The sequence below is a fragment of the Diplotaxodon limnothrissa genome, linkage group LG19, assembly GCF_057381915.1.
Source record: "Diplotaxodon limnothrissa isolate DT_005_m linkage group LG19, D_limnothrissa_male_GT1.1, whole genome shotgun sequence".
NCBI classification, from domain to species: domain Eukaryota; kingdom Metazoa; phylum Chordata; class Actinopteri; order Cichliformes; family Cichlidae; genus Diplotaxodon; species Diplotaxodon limnothrissa.
The window spans coordinates 23,402,488-23,422,703 of record NC_140614.1 but is presented as its reverse complement, the minus strand read 5'-3'; the positions used below and the strand labels follow the sequence as shown (position 1 = coordinate 23,422,703).

General features: G+C 40.5%; 1 protein-coding gene across 1 annotated transcript in view; it reads right to left on the bottom strand.

The window, feature by feature from the left end:
* The window catches only part of LOC146612218 (DNA (cytosine-5)-methyltransferase 3A-like), a 48,816-nt gene that overhangs the window by 7,310 nt on the left and 21,290 nt on the right, over positions 1-20,216 (bottom strand). The window contains exons 7-16 of the mRNA XM_085343562.1: positions 11,397-11,777; positions 10,650-10,808; positions 10,292-10,399; positions 9,515-9,671; positions 9,206-9,352; positions 8,502-8,546; positions 7,277-7,356; positions 7,014-7,126; positions 203-386; positions 18-102 (exon numbers count right to left, since the gene is read on the bottom strand). Of these exons, the coding sequence (XP_085199688.1) occupies positions 18-102; positions 203-386; positions 7,014-7,126; positions 7,277-7,356; positions 8,502-8,546; positions 9,206-9,352; positions 9,515-9,671; positions 10,292-10,399; positions 10,650-10,808; positions 11,397-11,777 (1,459 nt within the window). The remainder of the gene's footprint in view (positions 1-17; positions 103-202; positions 387-7,013; positions 7,127-7,276; positions 7,357-8,501; positions 8,547-9,205; positions 9,353-9,514; positions 9,672-10,291; positions 10,400-10,649; positions 10,809-11,396; positions 11,778-20,216) is intronic.

The following is a 20,216-nucleotide window of genomic DNA, read 5'->3' as shown; positions in this document are numbered from 1 at the left end:
GGGGAAAATTTTCTAACCTGTGGCTATGCCATCAAATAGTGAAAGGACACGAATGGGCTTCCTCTTCTCCGCCATGACTGGGGCGTAAAGCTTTGGTGGATCCTGAAATTATTGGCAGAGGGGGCAACAGTGAGACACAAAGGAGACAGACTCCTCAGTCACATGGTGATTGAGATTTATGGCCTAGAGGTCAATTACTTACAAAATCTTGATCGTGATTATTTGCAAAGAAGTGCTGGAGACGGCTGGGCCAATCGCTACGACGCTCCAGCAGACCAAACACACCCTTCTGACCGCACATGTAGCAGTTCCATGGGTCTTCTTTGATGGCAGCGTGAGCGGCTCCTTGACCAACAAGAAGGTCCACGCACTCCACACAGAAGCACCTGCGCCAAGGACAAGGACATTTACTTCTAAAATGATAACTAACCCTACCTATTAAAAGCAGTCACAGTGTTAAGTACAGTAAGCGACTAAGTGACTAAATGTGGTAGACTGCATGTTTTCCATTAGAAGACCAAAATAAACTATTAACTGTTTAAAATGGTCTTGATCTGAGAATGAAAATGCAGGAAATGTAACGTGCAAGTAGGGTTGCCAACCGTCCCTTAAAAAACGGAATCGTCCCGTATTTAGAAACAAAAGTACACGTCCCGTATCGAGCTAATAAGGGACGCACTTTGTCCCGTAATACAGTGAGAATCAAAAGTAGTCTATAAATGTTAATGGAATTAACGCTTTGTTGGAAAACATAATTCCCAGCCCCTCTCCTGCTTTGTGACCAATGAGCTGACAGCACACTTATGACAATTCGAGTATGACAATTCAGATTACTGCTCATCTCATTGGTCGAGGAAAGGTCGCTTGCGGAGAAAATACCGGAAGACAACAGATGACCACAACAACAAGCATGGCCAACAGGGAAACAAATGCCAACACTGCAGTGCAAGTCTCGGACGACAGTACACCTAAAGCTGGGCAAACACTGTGCGATTTTTTCAGTCACGTTATTCAGCTCCTGCTCAAACTGCACGATTGACTCGCAGGGGTTAGAAGTTCATAGGTCACGATGCAGGGTCTCACACTATACGACCCGATACTCTGATGCGACCTGAGTGCTCACACTGTGCCTCCATAAAATGAAGGTTATAACAGAAAATCTGTCGCTCGCTCTCCCTCTCTCTGTCTTTCACTCACACAGACACACCACCACCATCAACTTTGCTAAATTGCTAATGAAAAACATTGATCAGGCAGCTGTGATTGAGCAGCAATGTAAATCCAACTATTTTCACAGTTGTTGTGGTCATGATAATTTTGTGAGGCCACATCGAAAAGGCTCGGATGAGCTTTCCAAAGTTCTACAAGTTGTGCCTCCATCGCTTGTGTCCAGATCACACGCTGCACAGCTGTGCTGCTCCACCTTTTTCACCGACGTTTACGTGTTTGCGCGCGAGCAGTGGTCGTGAGGTGTTAATCGTGTCTCGTTACCCCACGTATACTACACGATGCACGATGAAGGCCAAAATCGGGCCGATCGCCAAAACGGTCGCACGACTCAAAAATCGGCTCAAAATGGGCCAAAAATCGCACAGTGTAAGCCCAGCGTTAGAGCAGCAATGTTTGTTCGCTCAGAGAAAGAAAAAAAAAAAGGCTGCAAAAGTACAGGGAGGAATGGGAAAAGGAAAACACCTGGCTGGAAAAGTGCACGATAACACCTTTAAAGCGCACTGCACTGTGTGCCGGCGCACTTTTTCCATAGGCATGCTTCTAGTGGTGGGCACATGAAGAACAAGAGGGGCGTGAAAGCTCGGGGAACCCTTAACCAATTTCTTGTCCACCAGGCCACGGCAGAAGCAGATATGGTATGCAAACACTGGTTTGTTTTTTTTAAACCTTCTGGTTAAGGTTAATATGGGCATGTGCAGTGAATATCAGCGCTATGTGGCCAGAAGTGTGATAATATCATTTATTTTGTGTAATAAACTGCAAGGATAGATGATTACAACAAATAGATGACTAATACATAAAAGTAATACATAGATTAATAATGATGATGAGTTAAGATGCGTAATCATGGGAACAAGCAGGTTTACAAACAGAAGCAGCTGATTAGCATTAGAAAAGCTGAAATAATACCTCAACTGAAGCCAATTGTACTAAATGCACTATATGTGCACAGTTACAAGAATATTTTTCATTCTATTGCTTTCTATTAATTTATATAATTTTAAGTTAAGCAGGACAGAGTTCTTTTAAAGAAAGATTTACTTATATTCTCAAAAGTTAAGCATGACAGGCTTCTGTTTAAGAAAGAGACCTGTTTTACTGTGTTAATGTTGTCATTTTGAGCTAAAAATAAATGGCTAAATGATCATTTGTTTCCCATATGGTCATATCACAAAGAATATGCATCTGCTTAAATCAAATTCAAGTCAAATGGTTAAAAATTAATTTCACACACAAAAAAAAGAGCTACCACACTGGGAAGGGTGAAGACAACTGGGTTGCCCGGCCCTGGCCACGAGGTGTCCCTTATTTATTTTTCAGGGAGTTGGCAACCCTACGTGCAAGTGAAAAAACTTCTGCATCTTTGATGGGGTTTACCAAGGTTGTCTAAAAGGCCCCAAAGTTCATAGGATAACTATATTTGAATTCTTATACAGGTGTTTGTAAGTTTATATACAAGTTTATATGCTGTTCATTTAGCATTTAACCTTCTGTTAGTTTGAGCCAGCCCACCGTCTGGTGATGTCATATAGTTAGTAAGGTGGGCAGTTTTAGTGTCGGATGAGCAGTGTTGGTCAGGTGGGGGTGCACTGATTCCTGTGGGATATGATGTGTGCGTGAATGGTAAGTGATTATTAACCTGTGTTGCATTTTGCTTTATTTGTGTTGATACTGTGATATATTTACCATTTAGGAGCTAATGTAGTTCATAGTTGGAGCGGTATAGGCCACGCACGCAATGCGTGAGTTCACCCTCATTTCACATGCTAATTGATGTCAGTTACTTCATCCTGGTTTGGCTTTAGTTTGCCACATGTACGATCCTCAATATGTTTCTAACGTAATTCCTGTGTTATCAGAGCTTCCCTGTATGGTATATGTGGTGCTCGTGATTCTTTAATTTAAAATAAGGAGTTTATAGCGGATAATTTGTTCAGAGTACCGCTTAAATGCCGAGCGTAGTTCAACTGGAAGTACCATGTTCCTACTTCCCCTTCGCAATAAAAGCATTACGGCGGATTATAACGGAGAAGCCTTTATTTTCTACAGCTACCGGAAGTAGTTCCTCTGTACTGACGTTAACTTAACCTCGCAGTAATGCTATTTAGCTGGCATAGTGTAAGCAGTAGAAGTGTACTACATTGCTCTGCTCATTTAAAGGATAGATTTATGTAGAGATACATCTTTTTGTGTTTAGCATTACTGCCTTACACTACTGTGCTCTTTTCTTTATGTATGGTTATGTTAACTATATTGTATTATGCATATATCTGGATATGTCACTTATCTCTTCACCTTATTTATCACTTATTTGTATTATGTACTTCTTTAGTAGAAAACCACACACACACACACACACACACACACACACACACACACACACACACACACACACACACACACACACACGATTACAGCCACAGGAATTGAGCTGTGAAGGAAATAAACTTCCTCAAACCAAACCTTAAGCTTTTTTTTCCATGCTCTGGGAGAATTGGTGAAGTGGTGTTCTGGCTGACACACCAGGGTGACCGTAGTGCTAAGGAGTGAATCAGTGCCATAACCGTGTCTATCCCTGATACCTCCACTACACAGGTTATTTGCATTTTTAGGAAAAATCGTTTAAAAAAAAACCCTCAACAAATAAGTCTGTTAAGTCTTTCGTTTGTGCCAGTAGGACTGTAAGGAGAAATGTTTGGTCTAGCAGTAATGGTTTAACTAGAAGAGGAACAGGAAGTTGTGACTGAAAGAGCCCCACACACACAGAAGACAGAGTGGTACAATGCCTCTGTTGAAAATTTGATTGCCAGGGTAATTATTAGCCAACAGCAAAGCCAGATGCATCTGGCATAGTTTACTACCAGATTAGAAAGGAATACAGAGGATGGTCCATAAAAGATGAAATATCCAGTGAGCAGCAGTTCTCTGGGTAAAGATGCCTTGTTGATATCAGAGGTCAAAGGAGAACAGCCAGACTGCTTCACACTAATAGGAAACCAACTGTTACTCATATAACCACTTGTTACAACCAAGGTATGCCGAAGAGCATCTTTCAACATGCGACACTTGAAACCTTGAAGGTTAATGGGCTGGAGTGGTAGAAGACCACATCGCGTGCCACTTCTGTCAGCTAAGAACAGGAAAGTGACGCTCACCAAAATGGGAAACTAGATGACTGGAGAACTGTTGCCTGGTCTGATGAGTCTCAATTTCTTCTGCTACGTTCAGATGGTAAGGTCAGAATTTGGTCTTAACACTATAGCCAGTTTGATTACTCTTGCTGACCTCATCCACCCCCTTTATGATCACAGTGTACCCATCTTTTGATGTACCTTGATATAAAGCACAAATAATCTCAAAATTGCATCTTCAGCATCTTCACTGTATTCACATGGCCTCCAAAGTCACCAGCTATCAGTGTGTGTTTTATGACAGACAAATGTTGCCCTGGAGTCACCTGCTGTAATAAGAACAACCACAAAGGTGGTTTGAATACTTCATCAAGTAGGCAAGATACAAATCCAAATATTTACAGGCTGAGATCAAAAAGAAAATCAACCAATGAGTACCAAGGACTCGTATGAGGGGGTTTGCTGACCGTAATGATCGTAGGAGAACATCTGTGTCCTTCAAATAAAATTATACAATATGAACATGACCGACATGTCTCTCTTCTCTAAATCAGTTTATCAGTCATAGGCAGAGATGGGCAGTAACGCGTTACTTGTAATGTGTTACTGTAATCTGATTACTTTTTTCAGGTAACGAGTAAAGTAAGGGATTACTATTGCGAAAACGGTAATTAGATTACCGTTACTTTCCCGTAGGAACGCTGCGTTACTAAAACCGTGATTTTTTTGCCAGAATGTCTCATGACAGTGACGTAAGCAAGTGCGACGTTCGTGACAACAGCTGTGTGCAGATCAACAATGGATCATATATCGAATGCAGGAGAGAGTATGAGCGTGCAGCGTTTAAAGCGTGGAAGTACTGACCTTATTTTGAGTTTAATTCCATAAAAAGTGACAAAAACATTAGCGTCCGTTGTGCCTGGGAAGAAAACTTCTCTTTATAGCGAAAAAAGCCCCTAAACTTCCAAGCAAGCACCAAGTACGCTGAGAAACTCGCGGATTCTTCAACTGACCGCCGCGGCACACCTGCACCAGGGTAAACCTCCGCCTACGCTACTCCTGCTTTACAGGTGAAAATAGAGCAACAGGACCGCTAGTCTTTGATGTTATTTATTTTCTGCTGTGTTTTACTTGCATCTATTTGAAAGACTGAGTGTAAACACACAAAAAAAATATTTTATGTGCTGGAATGTGCAGAAAATAAGTTTAAATGTTAAGCAAATTTCTTCCAGTCAGAGACTGTTGCATATAATTAAAATTTTGCTTGATGCATAAAGTTAAAAGATTAAAACTGATAAAACAAGTTAAAAACAAGAGACTTTTCCATTTGATTACATTTTGTATGATGGATTATGCAGAAAAAGTAGAAATGGGCTGAAAGATCTATCACTTTATCACCTATTCAGGTTGTAAATCGTGTTTTTAAAAAGTAACTAAGTAACTAAGTAATTAATTACTTTTGAAAAAGTAATCAGTAAAGTAACGGGATTACTTTTTGGGGGAAGTAATCGGTAATTAGTTACTGATTACTTTTTTCAAGTAACTTGACCAACACTGGTCATAGGTCAAGCACAGTTTCATTATCACTCTTTGTTTTGTATTTAAAAGGTGTAGATAAAAAGGTTTTTAATGGGGTTTGTGGGTTTTGAGAAGCAGCAAGTTATCGTTAACACTGTCATCCAAATGTCAAACGCCACCATCCAAAAATAGCATTGTTTGTGATCAGTCCAGCATGCCTCTGACAAAGCTCAATCTGTTCTCAATGGTATTTTTCTAGACTTCAATCTAACTGTGTGAGAACACCAGTCTGTTTCTTTATGTTTAACAATGCTCTATTCAACAGAAATACAGTGCAACCACACTTTATAAAATATTTGCTATCAGCAAGTTCTCCACTGGGCTGCCACGATGTTGCCTTACATCACTGCTACGAGATTAGTGACCCATCACAAAGCCTTTATTGTGCATCCAATATGAGCAGTGAACGCACAATCCTGCTATCTGTGCTGGAAAAACAACTGTAAATTTAGAGGCAAGTACTGTCCTATTCAAAAATGAAAAATATTGCTGTTATTTGCTACACAGCTTCACAATGTTCTTTATTAAGCAATAATTTTATGAGTATTTTTTATGACAAAGAGATTTGAGAACAAGTCAATTGGCTGATTATCCTGTAATAAAGGTGTGAAGAAAGCATATGAGAATTTTGCAAAGATTGCAAGTTTTTTTTAAAGACCCTTTCATACTCTACTAACAGTAGATTTAGGTTATGGAAGGTCAGTTTATTTTTAGTTTCTTGTTCTTAGCTCACAGGAGTGCCACTTGGTGTGGTCTTCTGCTGCTGTAGGCTTCTAATGCTTCAAGGTTTGACGTGTTGCAAATTTAGAGATGCTCTTCTACATACTTCGGTTGTAATGAGCAGTTATTTCAGTTACTGTTGCCTTTCTGTCAACTTTGCACCAAGAAAATCCCTCATAGCTATGGTTTTAAAAATCCAACTGTTGTCTTGACCACTTAGCATATCAAAACTATAAAAAAGGCTGTGCTCAGGTCAGGTAATGTGTAGCTGTATATGTAGACTAAATCTAGTTCTACCAGACTCCATGCACATCCATGTAATTGCAACACAGGCTCTCATGGTAGAAACCTTACCGACAACAATTGTTGTTCCCACACATGAGCACCTCTCGTCCCCCGCAGCAGATAGTGCAGTATGACTGGTAGCCGTCGTCGTCGTATTGATAAGCACATTCTAGGAAGCAGTTCTGCAAAAAATATCCAAAATATACTCTAAGACACGGGGTCACATCAGTTGCTGCTTAAAATATGTGTTGTTTATTAGGAGCTTTGAAATTTGCTGTGACTTTTAATAACACCCTAGTTGAGTCCAAGTCTAAGCCTTTATCGCAGCTTACCTTGCAACTCTGACACATTCCTCCAGCAAAAAGAGGGTGCTCAAGGCTAACATTCAGACTTCCACAGGAGATACAGATGTCTGCAGTAAGAGAAACACCGTGTTAGTATTTAACAGGCAGAGCTCTGAGAGGAGTGAGCACCCAGAACTCACACCTCTGTGAAACAATTTGAATATCTATGAGATACAGTTGTGGTCAGAAGTTTCCATACGCTCATCATGGGACACGAAGGGTAATTTGTACTTTTAATGATTTCCTGTTATTTTTCCAGAGTGGGATGATTGTACAGCATACATCTTTGCACTAGTTTTAATTTATTTTGGATTTTCTCTTATCTAAACATGGTCAGAAGTATAAATCTTTGAATAACTGGTGCTGAAGGTTCTGCAATGTCTTTTAACTTGACAAGGCCTGTTAGCTTCTCATTAGTGATCATGACTGGTAGTTTCTCTTTGCCAGCATTACAGAGGATAGGCAACAACACCAAGAAGCATGCTTAGAGTAGTAAGGGTGAGTGTTTCAACCTAGAAACACTTCGCTATCCAGCTGTCAGGTAATTGTCAAGCATGGTGGTAGCATCACCCAATCCTTTAACTTCACCTCAAATCAACAGCTGGTTGAAACTTTGATATAATTGGATGTCCCAGCTGGGCAACGATCCCATATACACATCAAAACTGATTTTAAAATGAATAAAGCAGGCTAAAATTAAGCTTCTGGAATGGCCTTCCCAAGGCTTCAACCTGAACCTTATTGAAAATGTGTGTACTATGTACCAGAAAACCAACAAATTTAAATTAATTCTGTCAATACCACCTAGAAGACCAGTCAGATATACAGCCATAATTATTCCAGAAGCTTGCTGATGGCTCAGAAGGGTTGAGCTGCAACTTGCTAAGAGAGACTGAATGAAATGTATGTTTGAGCCCCAAATTATTATTCATGACCATAAGTGTGTGTAAACATTGACCACAACTGTAGGTCTAGATCTAGTTAGTTTAGCTATCAGGTTATGAGAAAACAAACAAAGCTGCTAATAAGGTAGATGAAATTACAGAAAACCCATTTCCTCCTTTTTACTCATTGTTATTTTGTGAACACAGATGCATGCATATAATCGGCTTTGCCCGTCAACAACAGGTACAAATAAGAGGTGTGTCGGTGCCTCCTGAGAGGCCCTTCGGTGTTGCTACAAGCAAGAGCACACAGAGAACATTTCACTTACCCTCTAAGCTGCGGCACTTTTGTCTCACTTCATAAACAAGTCGCTCTGACACAGAGAAATGAAGAATCTGTGTTAGTTCCTTCATTTTTTTTTAGAAGTAAATTCAAAAAAATATAGGAAAAAATAAATAAAACTAAAATTTAAGATGGTATCACGCAAATAAAACTTCTTCGCCAAACATGTCAGAAACCACTTAAAGTATCAGTCATCATGATAATCCCTGACAGCACAAATGCTTTCATGATATATAAAGAAATAATGTAACAAACAGATCATTTGATGGGTCAGTCAAAATACACATTTGGTTATGTTATTGTTGGAGTTTCCTCTGTTTTCCTTGTATTACTATGGGATCTTTATTTTACATTATAAAGCACCTTAAGGCAACTGTTGTTGTGATTTGACACTACATAAATAAAACTGAATTGAATTACACTTCTTTTCTTCTTTTGTCATTTGGAAGAGACGGAGGATGAGTAATACTTGTAATAAAGACAGGGCACTGTCTTTCTAGATAGCATCTATTTATTGTCTTTAGAGCAACCTGAATCTTTTTGCCTTCTCACGTCACTTGCTAATGGATCTCTTGTCCATACCTTACCTCCCAGACCACTATAGTGATGTAAAACACCGCCGCAACCTCCCCAAGGAGCTGGACACAGAGTTCATGACTCCAATATAACCCAATAAATGAGGCACGTTACCTCGTGTTCTCTCATCAATGATGTCCTTGACCTTAGGTTTCTCTGCTGTGCTTTTGCGAGGCTTTTTGGCTGGAGGAGGTGTATAGGCTGCTGCTTCTGGCTCTACCCATATTTCAGGATAAACTTCTTTGTATGGGTTACGCTCCTCTGGGGTGCACAACAGAAGCAAAAAATTAATATTGCACCAAATGTTACGGATGTTTTTAATTACCAAGTGTATAGAATACATCTGCTATGCCATTATATATAGCAATTTTTAACTCTTCCAGATGGGTCATAAATAGGGTTAAAATAGTGATGTCATCTTACCTTCTGGTGGCTCCAAGCCTTTGGGTCCAGTGGGCTGAAATCCTGTCATAGCCCACTCAATCATCTGCTTGTTTAACATTTCCACGGATTTTGAGGTCTCTGTCTCATCACTGTCAGGGCAGGCCATGAAGGCCTTTCCTGCCCGGCTGCTAGCCACCTACAAACACATTCAAAACGTTTTTCACCAAAAATGTATTCTTATTCTATGATATTTACAGTAAAGATCCTTTAGTCCCATTCAGTTTAATACTATGCCTAAAATGGGTGGATAATTTGAGAGGGCTCTGCCTGCGGGGCGTCTTGGATAATTTTGCTCTTGAATTTCTCATTGAGAGTACTTATTTTGAAATTACTTCTTCGTTTTTTTTGCATTTGGCTCTCCAAATTATGGTAATTGCAGAAACGTTTCTGCAATTTTCATAAAGCTTCTTAAACACCCTCTTCCTGAGATGCTCAAAAAGACTGGGGAACATGGAATAAAGTTACTTCTTATTCTATATCTGCAAAAAGACACAAAGACACAAACAAGATGTGCCATGTTAATATTCGTGGCCTTTCTAAAGAACCATTGCAGCTGCTTCAACCCTACTTCAAGTCTTTATGCTATGCCAAGCTAAGTGTCAGTAGGCTTTGGTTTAATGCCACAGCAGATATTGAAGTCTTTACATGAAAGATTGAAAACATGTAAAAAATATGAATGTCAGATACATTCGCTTTGTAAGTTTAAAGGTTTAACTACAACGAAAGCTGTGCCCTAAAATCTTCTCCCATGCTCACCTGTAAGACTTCGTAGATGGCTTTCCTGTACATGGGCTGCTTGTTGTAAGTTGGTTGGTGAAAGGCATTGTTAAAGGAACTTAAAGGCAATAGTTTCTCTACACAAACCTGTGAAAATACACATAAAAATAAACGATTGTTTACACCGCATGTTTAAAGGAATCGTGTTGAGGTAAAAAAAACTTTCCGGACATTGAGTTTTCTGTTTATATTCTAAAGGATCATCTGGCTGAGTAAATAAAACCAATAAGCTCATTATAAAGTCTGTGGCTGTCACTATAAACAGACGTCTGTTTTGCTTGAAGAAGAAAAAAAAAAAGACCTAACAGCAATATTAATGTTGGCTCTAAAGACTCACCACTGAGAATTTTCCATCTCCAAACCACATGACCCATCTGGTTCCCTCAGCAGCTCTGCTACGTCCCGTCATCCACCAGGATACGATGCGGCCTGGCCACCAAGAGAATCCTCGGAGCTTCCCCCAAACCAGCTCGCCGATGCCAAAACCACGACCGTCCTGCAGCCAAAAGAAAAGACAAATCATCCCCTCTGCTATGACTTGTGGGCAGAGTTGTGAAACCTTTTTTCAACAGCCTGTCTAGGGATATTTTTTACTTTTTGGATGGTTAGATCGCTTAGATAAAAAAGTTTATATGAAAATGGTGACCGTAGCAACATCACAAATCACCTTTTTTTTCTGAGAAAGCTAAACTCACTTTCCCATAAAATTAACAATGCTAGGGATTTTTATGTGGGAGAAAACTATGAAAAAAGTACAGCTTATGAAAATAGGTTGAATAATTGCCGAATTAAGTAATTGATTTACACATATCTACTCCAAATAACCGTTAAATTAGTGCATATTTAAAAACCTGTCATTTATTTGAATGCTTCGTTTGCCCTTTAAAGTTTGCAGATGTCACAATCAGAATTCTTAACAATCCCAGAAGAAATTATGTAAATATCTGAAATGAATACATTCCCAGAACGTGACCGGCTACCTTGCATGATAAAGATGAACCCTCACCGTCAACTGGATCCTTTATCCAGTACAGACTAGCTTACAACCAGACACGAGTCAGTGGGAAACCCAAAATGATCTTACCTCATACTCAGACTCAGTGTCTGGAGTCTTGGGGGATGTCTTGTCTTCTCCTTCGATGGCGACAGGCTCTGGGGTCGTGGCCACAGTGGGGGAAGCTGGGTCAGTAGGCTGTTGCTGCTGTTGCTGCTGCTGAGGTGGCTGCTGATGTTGCAGTTGTTGCTGTTGCTGTGGCAGCACCAGCGGTGATTGCTGTTGATACTGAGGCTGTGACTGAGACTTAGTGTGTGGCTGCAGCTGCAGCTGCAGCTGCTGCTGCGGCTGCTGCTTTGAAGGCTGTGGGTGTTTGATTATTGAGACCTCTTCATTCCGGGTCTCTGTTTCATTATCCTCGTGATCCTTCATCGCGTTCATTGCTGACATTTGTTTGGCCTTTTTCTCTGCCTGAAACAAAGCCAAGTGATAACAGAGATGAGGACATGATGCGTGCAGTCACTGAGTTTAAGTAAGTTTAAGCTAGATATCAAGATATCAGGAATTTACACTATTAGAGGATTTAAAAAAATATAATTTACAAAAAATATGTATAAATGTGACCAAATCAGACATAGCTGTTTGTATATTAATACAAACAGCTGAAGAATAACTGTGAAAAAAGAAGAAAAAGAAGCCACTTGTGATGAAGCTAACCAGTAAGAGCACAAAGCTGCACTTTCTGGATTGGCCATTTGAGGCTGGCTCCAACAGCAACTCAATAACCATACCCTCCCATGTTAAAACATGGTTTTGGTATTTATAGAAAAATTACTGCCCTCACACCAGCTGTGCAGGATCTGATTTGTTAACACCTCCGTTTTAAATATTATTAAGCCTTAAAATTACAGGTGGACGGAGCTGTAACAGCTAGCTATGTTCCAGACTTCATCTGCATCTCTCATTTTGTGTCTTTTCATGCAACTGTGTAGGGGTGGGCGGTATAAACGGTATATGGTAGAAACGATATAAATTTGGCCAGCAGTAGATTTTTACTATACCGCTCTACCGCAATAGCACATGTTGATGGTGTCATTATCAAGCTGCGCCTGGTTGCAGCGGCTGCAAACAACATCATCTAACATTGGGTAGGATGTTTTTTCGGGTAGGATGGATTCCCAGAACACCGGGCGACAGTAATAGCAAAGAGACAAAGCACTTCTGGAATATGAGGAAAGTCAAAAACTGCGCTTCCTCCACTTCCCTACCATTGATTCATTAATGCCGAATTCCCTCGCAGCTGCTCTATTCCCATGTTGTTGCTGTATATTAATGACTAACCTCGTATTGTGGATGGATTATCTTAGTTGTTCTCCTGACTGAAGTTTGGTCCGTTTATAGCATCCTGCTATGCAATTGCATTTGTCCCTAACCAGCAGAACCCTCACGTTAACTTTTATCGAGTGGAAAAAAGTTAACGTTCATCCTTCAGCTTCACTGTGCTAATGTTATGCTAACATAGCTGTTTTGCTAGCAATCACGTAGGACATTATTATATACCAGCTAGTCCAACTTCAGTAACCCTACAAACGTCACTGCTTAGTTTTCTGTCCTCATTTATGTTGGAAGTGATAGCAGAGCTGTACGTTTGAATTTCTTCAGATATCTCTCAGTCAGAACATGGCATGTCATGTTTAGGTGGAAACCAGCGAGCTAACTTTCTGCTAACTTCTAACTCCGTTGAATTTAATAAATTCTGTTTTCATGGATGCCTGGATGTTAAACTTAATTGTTACAACTGGTAAAGCAGCAACGCTGATCATTTTATTAAAGATGAAATAATTTAGACAGTTTTTAACTGTCAGTAATGCCGCAGTGTTCCTTTGACTTTGGGACCTGAAGCAGATGGAGTTTTGGACCCAGATTACCAGGCTCCTGACTACGGTAGCCGTAATGCTCCGAGGCGGTGTGGCTTCATAGCTTACCAAAGTCGTACTAAAGCATTTTTGACAGATTTTTGAGCGCCGTGTACCACATAAAATCTGTTTGAGGTCAGTAAGCACAACCAGAATTCATACATAAGGCACACTGTCGATTTTTGAGAAAATTAAAGGATTTTAAGTGTGCCTTATACTTTGTAAAATACGTTATACAGAAGAAAAGAATATATTGCAATATATATCGTTACCGCACATGCTTCAAATTATACCATGATATGGATTTTAGGCCATATCTCCCAGCCCTACAACTGTGTGACAAATACTGACTTGCTGTGCAAATAATTGTACCTTTTCAAAAATTCTGAGCACCAGTTTTGGTGAGTGATACTTTGTTTATATGTTACTTGGCGCTAATTAGCAGCTGTCTTTTTCAGCATGGTAGCACTAGCTAATAACTTAACTAATACCCCACCAACTTGTCAAGATATGTAATGAAGCACAGGAAACCCAGGTACTTGCAAAAAAAAAAAAAAAAATCAGCCAAGCAATGATGAAACATCAAGATTTCAAATATTTGCTGTCTTAACTTCATTTACTACAATATTTCTCAAAACGCTGTGAAAAATCTAGCTTATTTGAACCAAATCCTCATATAACATACCTCTTGGCTATCAGAGCAGAAACCCCCACGCTTTGCAGCTAAACATGGGTGTGCGACCCTTTAGCCTGATAACACTGTGTGGTTTGTGTTTGATGGACAACCTACTGAAGTGTTAAACTGAAGCTTAATCATTTACCAACGTCCTTTATGTGAGTATTTATCAATTTGCAACATTCTTAAACCACAAAAATAGGCACAGTTTGACATTTTCAAGTTAAAAAATTAATTGAAAATAAACAAAGGTAGATAAATGATGTGTAACCTGTGCCTCACTTCTAGGCCGAGCTACTGTAATTCGTTATAATCAGGTTGCTTTAAAAACTCCTTGAAGAGCCTTCAGTTGATCCTGAACACTGCAAGGGATGGATCAGGTGACACTGAACCCTTCTTTAGTAATGCTGCAACAGGCTTAGGCTGCTAGGGGGGGCTTCCTGTTGCTCATTCAGTCTGTTTTCAGTACCTCTGTTAATACATCACTAAATCACATTTAATCTTTATTAATTATTAAATATCTCTCCCATCATGAATCTTTTGTCCTGTCTTCCTCCTGTCATGCCCAACCGGTCACAGCAGATGGCTGCCCCTTCCTGACCCTGCTTGTGGTAAAGGTTTCCTCATGTTAGAAGAGTGTATTTCCTTCCTACTGTCACAAAGTGCTTGCTTATAGGGGGTGGTGTGATGTTTCTTTTTGTTTTTTGTTGGTTTTTTTTTTGTTTTTTTTGGGGGGGGGGGGGGGGGTCTTACTAACCTCAAGGAAATATAAACGCAATATATCAAAGAAGTAAAAAAAAAAAAAAAAAAAAAAAAAAGTAAAACTGCCAAAATGTCTGTGAAGGTTCTCAGTCATCCAGGTCATCGTAGTCAAAGGAGCTTGCAAAGAAAAGCGTCTGGACTTCTTTAAGTTGCTTGAAGACGTTTCACCTCTCATCCGAGAAGCAGTAAAACTGCCAACAACTTCTATGGACACAGTTTTTTACTCACAAGGGTAACAATTTGTTACGCAGCCCAGTCTTCCATAAATCTGGTCATGCATGAAATGCTTCCCTCAGATATAGATATAGCTGTACAGAGGCTGACGGATTTGAAGCTATTTAGCTATAGAACATAAGAGGCACGCCTCATTTCTGCTGTGTAAATGCAGAATGGTAGCCTTTGCAAACGCGTCTTTATCTCTGCGTGTGAGACCTATTCATCAGCAGCACTGAATACAATAACTCTATAGTGTACAGACCTGCAGTGTATCGTTCACTTGGTTTGTGGTACCTGACACTGAACCGCTAGGTCGATCAGAGAGGACGAGACACAGCCGGGACTTAAGCCTCTCACAGCAAATCCCCAACAGCTGCACTCATTCTGATGTCTCTCTCTCTCTCTCTCTCTCTCTCTCTCTCTCTCTCTCAAACACACACCCAGTAGGGCTGTACTGCGAACACGTGCTAACTTTCTTCTTCCTTTCTTTCTTTTCCTTTGTCACACACAGAATATATGCAGTACCATATGTAAACACGTGCTGGTCATACTATAGGCTCCACGTGAGAGCAGTGCTGCACAGCTGTGCTTACTTTTGCTCAAGTGTTTCTCAGGTTCTCATATCTCACTCAGAGGCTCTGTGGGAAGAGGAGGAAAAAAAGTCAAACAGCAGAGAGGCTGAGAGAGAGTATAGCACAACGCTCCGTCCTCTCCCCCAGTGTGACTAGTAAACAATAGTGCCTTTAAGGGGAGGTAGTGCCGAGCATGGGGAGGGGTGTCGGCGCAGAAGAGTAGAAACATGTGCTCTTCAATCAAGAGGCTCTGCTGTGGTTTATAAATATCTGTACTGTAGTGCGGGATGGATGGTTCAAAGCCCTCGGCCATATGTGTTAGGCCTCTTGGCTCCAGTACAAGAACACTGAAGTTAGTGTTCGAGAGCCCTGCGTGAATGTGCGGTTCCAGTTGGTAAAATACAAAAACTACCAAATGCCAGTTAAGCTGACATAGTTTGTGGTGGAATAATCCGTGTTGTTATGGGCAAGTGAGGAGGGCAGTCACTGGTGTAGCTGTGACGAAATGAGCTGACTTAAGACTAACTGGAAGGTTAGTTAGTCTTGGTTTAATGAATTAAACTGGCACAGTGAGTTTCTTCATATTTGTTGACTGGTAATTGCAGGTATACAGAGTTATCTGTAAAAGCCAATGAAGCACCTTTTTCCTGCATTCGTTTTTGTGTTTTTAGGACTCGGCTGTCTCCATGACTCCTTCTCCTCGGAGCCAATGAGAAAGTGACGCTGAAAATGCCAGTGGGGGGAGGAGAGAAAGTACAGTGGCTATAAGAACCAGATATTTGTCTTGCCCCCTTTTGGGGGCCTCACAGTGTGTGTGCAGCTCCACCAGCAAGACAGGCCCTCAGAGTCTAAAGGGGAAAATACGAAAGGAGGTAGCAGAGACACAATGCGGTCTTTATCACTTACACACGCCTGCCCGTCACTGACAGCTTAGAAATACCAGATACCAGAAATACCATATATCCGCTGTCACGCCGTGCTGAACAACAATACCAAAAATGACAGCAGACATACTGTAGTTGTAAAAACACTGCAAAATAAATGTGCTGAAAACAACTACACAATCCCCCTTCCCCCACCCTCCAAAAAACTATGTTAAATGTTCTAAAGTATCATGCAAGACTAAGCTTCCAGTGATCGTGGACTTTGTTATGAGCAGAGAGAAAACAGAAGCTCTGCAGGCCCCTGGCAGACTGTGGAGACATGTTGGGCGCACAATAAGGGATAATCAGACTTAGAGGCTGTGCTGCATGATACCCTGAGGGCTCAAGGGGTGACAGAGTGCACTGCAACGGAGGAAGAAAAAAAAGAGAAGTGATATTGGTCTCTGGGGTGTGCAGATGATACTTTACTATCAAATCTGGCAGCACTTGTTAACAAAAAGGTCACTTTTACTGCATAGCTGCAGTCAGCAACTGTCTATTATATGGTTATTAACTTTACAAGTTATAGACGTCTCAGTATTTACGGGTCAAAGATTTAAAAGTGCAGTTGCTGAGATGAAACAACACTGTGCATGTTAAAAATAATATGATCCAGCTACAAAGAGAAAATCAAATCTGATTACAGAGAGAAGCGTGTTAAAACTTCAAGAAAAAATGCCATTTAGTCAAAACAATCAGGTATCCTAAACATTAGACGAAATGCACTGTCACAAAAATTACACTGAGCCTTTGAAACAACACAAAAGAGTGTGACCTTTGAATGCAGTAGTCTGTCATGCGCAACAGGCAGGGGAGGCACAGCGGGGACTCATTTGTGTGACTGTGTGATGGATAATGCAGTGAGATGTCTTTTCAGTGCAAAGACCTAAGCTTATCTGCTGAGCAGAACTGCAGCAAAATAATAAAAACTAAAGCCACAACAGGTGTAGTTAACTCCAAATGGAGAATAATCTGATCCTAAGCTTTGAAAAAGCTTTTAGCGTGGAAATACTTTGCAAAAATGCACAAATGTCAGGTTCAGCGGCTACTGCTTTCATTAGGCTGTTTTTAGCACTGATCCCTACAACATGAGTGTCCTCGGAAGAGGGGGTGCGGGGGGTCACATCGCCCAGAAAATACGTTTTAAAAAAGGCCATCTGTTTCTCATTGTATTACATCCCTTTAAGAGATAATTAGGAATTTTACAGAGCTACCCATGAATACATAAATCAACTTCTCCATTAATCCACAACTAGAGTTGTTAACAAAAAAAGCCACTTAAAATATTTCTAAGGGATTGAGTTTTTACAGTAATCTATGTTAGGAGTCAAACAGAACAAAGTGCACAAAGATAGGAAGAAAAGGGCTTCACTTCACACTTTTTCTAGGTGCATGTTATGTAAGGTGAAGGATACCGGCACTGAGGAAATAAAAAACAAACATTTTTTTCAAAAGTTAAATATACTTCACCTCTGAAAACAATGCTATTCTAACATTTCTAGCTGCTGCTCTGAAGCAGGAAATAGTTTGAGCAAGTATTCAACCCAGGGGAAAAAGTTTTTTTCATGCCAATCAACTTTTTCCCAAACACGGCTAAAGCTCCCTGCTCCCTCTTCCTTTTTAAAGAGACGTTTCCCTTTAAGCCGTGCAGAGCAGATGGTCCACAACAATTCTCGTGGAAATACCTGAAGTCAGCATATTCGCCTCGCTGTAAGCAGGCTAATCAGACATGCACACTATCCCCCTGTGTTATCAAACAAACAATGCAGTGCACATACCCATACACGCCAGCGTGCAACCCTCATAATCCAGTGTGGGGCTGAAGTTTTTTTTCCACCCCCACTCTTGGCGTAGGAGAGATCGCTTAAAAAAAGAAAGCATGAACATTTCTTTGTCTGGGAATTCAGGGTCAGGTGATTGCCGACAGGAACGCTGGTTGGCTAGAGAGGACTTGCAAAGTTTTGGCAAGGAGCCAAGAGGCTCTCTTGCAAGCAGGGTTGGAAATTTGCTGCAAACCTCATCTTCACCCTCATATCCATAGCACAGAGTTCATTTCCATAGCTGGGGGAGGGGTCCTTGGAAGAATGGAGCAGGGAAAAGGAGAGGGAGAGACCGAGAAGTCCACTGTAACACAGGGCAAATGAAACAAACAGGGATCCTGGAGAAAGTGCAAGACAGCCTTTCAACAACATATGGCCCCTGTTGCAGCAGAATGCAACAGCAAAGATCTTTGTAGCAAGAGCAGAACCAAAATTACGGGATATGAATCATATCAAGAAAGGGCTTTTATGTCAAAACAAATCACCCTTTTATGCAAATGAGTTCAAAGCTTGCAAAAAGCCAGATAAGAAAAGGATGGGGAAGGGGGGGGGAGCAGGTACATTCAAAATTTGCATCTTGCAAATCCCCATAAATCCCTGTCTTGTACAGCTACTTCTTCAAGAGTATCCACCTCTGTTTGGAAAATGTGAACTACCCACTTTGTATTTTATGACATTTCACTCGTAGGACTAATTTGGCAATATTTTCTCTCTGGAGACACTTTTACGGTCCCGAGGAGAGCAGAGGGAGAAGCGAGCAGCAGAAGAAATGGAAGACTCCCCATTATGTAACAGATGAAGGTAGGTGCCATCACATTACTATGAGGATTAAGTAAGCAATGTGGAGAATTTTACAATGATGAAGGATGATCTATCATCATTCACAGATGATAAATGTTCTAAAAAGAAAAATCAAGGATAAATATTTGCCAGAAGATAAAAGAGCAAGCTGTGTGATTGTTCTGAGTGTAGTTAATGGATATAAAATATTGTTTGAAGTGTGTTAACAGGTAGCACAGAGGTCTTCATAAAACCTGCGTAAAAATCCCCTCCTTTATTTGGAAGTGGCCACTGGTTCTGGCAAAAATAAGAAAAAAAGGAAGGCCAACTGTACCACAATGCAACATCATCCAACAGTAAAATTAGACAAGTGGAAATTCCTGGTTTGCAAATGCTGTTTGATTCAGCAAGAGTACTATCAGGGACCATAAAAACAGATCATATTTCTCCTATTTCAGCTTCTCTTTATTGGCTTCCTTCTAAATCCAGGAATGACTTTGAAATCCTTATTCTGACAAAGTCCTGAATCATTGGCCTCCAACATATTTTTTTGTATTAGAGCAGTTCACTCTCAGAGTGTAGACTAAAAGTAGAATGGGAGGCAGACCCTTCAGCTTTCAGGCACTTCACCTGTGGAACCTCCCAGTTTGCATTTGGTAAACAAGCATGCTCTCTAACTATCATATTTGATAAAGCTTAGAGTTAGCGCTGTACTCGGTGACCCTGGACCTTCCCTTAATCTCCTAGAGACTGAATGGCGACCGCCTGGTCAGAAAAAATATATATGTAATTAATCAAAAAGATGATGACATGCAAAAAAATTTCTTACAACTGCTTTGGTTGCTAGTATTTCGCTGCAGTCGCCCATACAGAAGAGGTCAGCTTGTCTAAAAGCACTCCAACTACATGCTAAACCATAGGGAGTCTGTGAAGAGTGGAATGCAAACAATAAAAAGGAAACCATTTATTTTCACAGTAAAAGTTGCATCTTTTGAAGTGTGTTGGTTTCAGCAAAAAGGGACAACTTTTACTTGAATAGCAAAAGTTCTACTTTTGCACTTTGCAAAAGTAGAACCTTTTCAAGTTTTGCAACCACATGTTTGCAAATCCATGCAACCACAGCCACAGAAATCTGCTGCTGAACAAACCAATTAGGTTTTTGATGCAGCACCTTCTTTGCATCCAATCTCACCCAGTAGCAGCCAGCAACCTCGAGGAACCACTCAGCAACCTGTCAGGGCATAC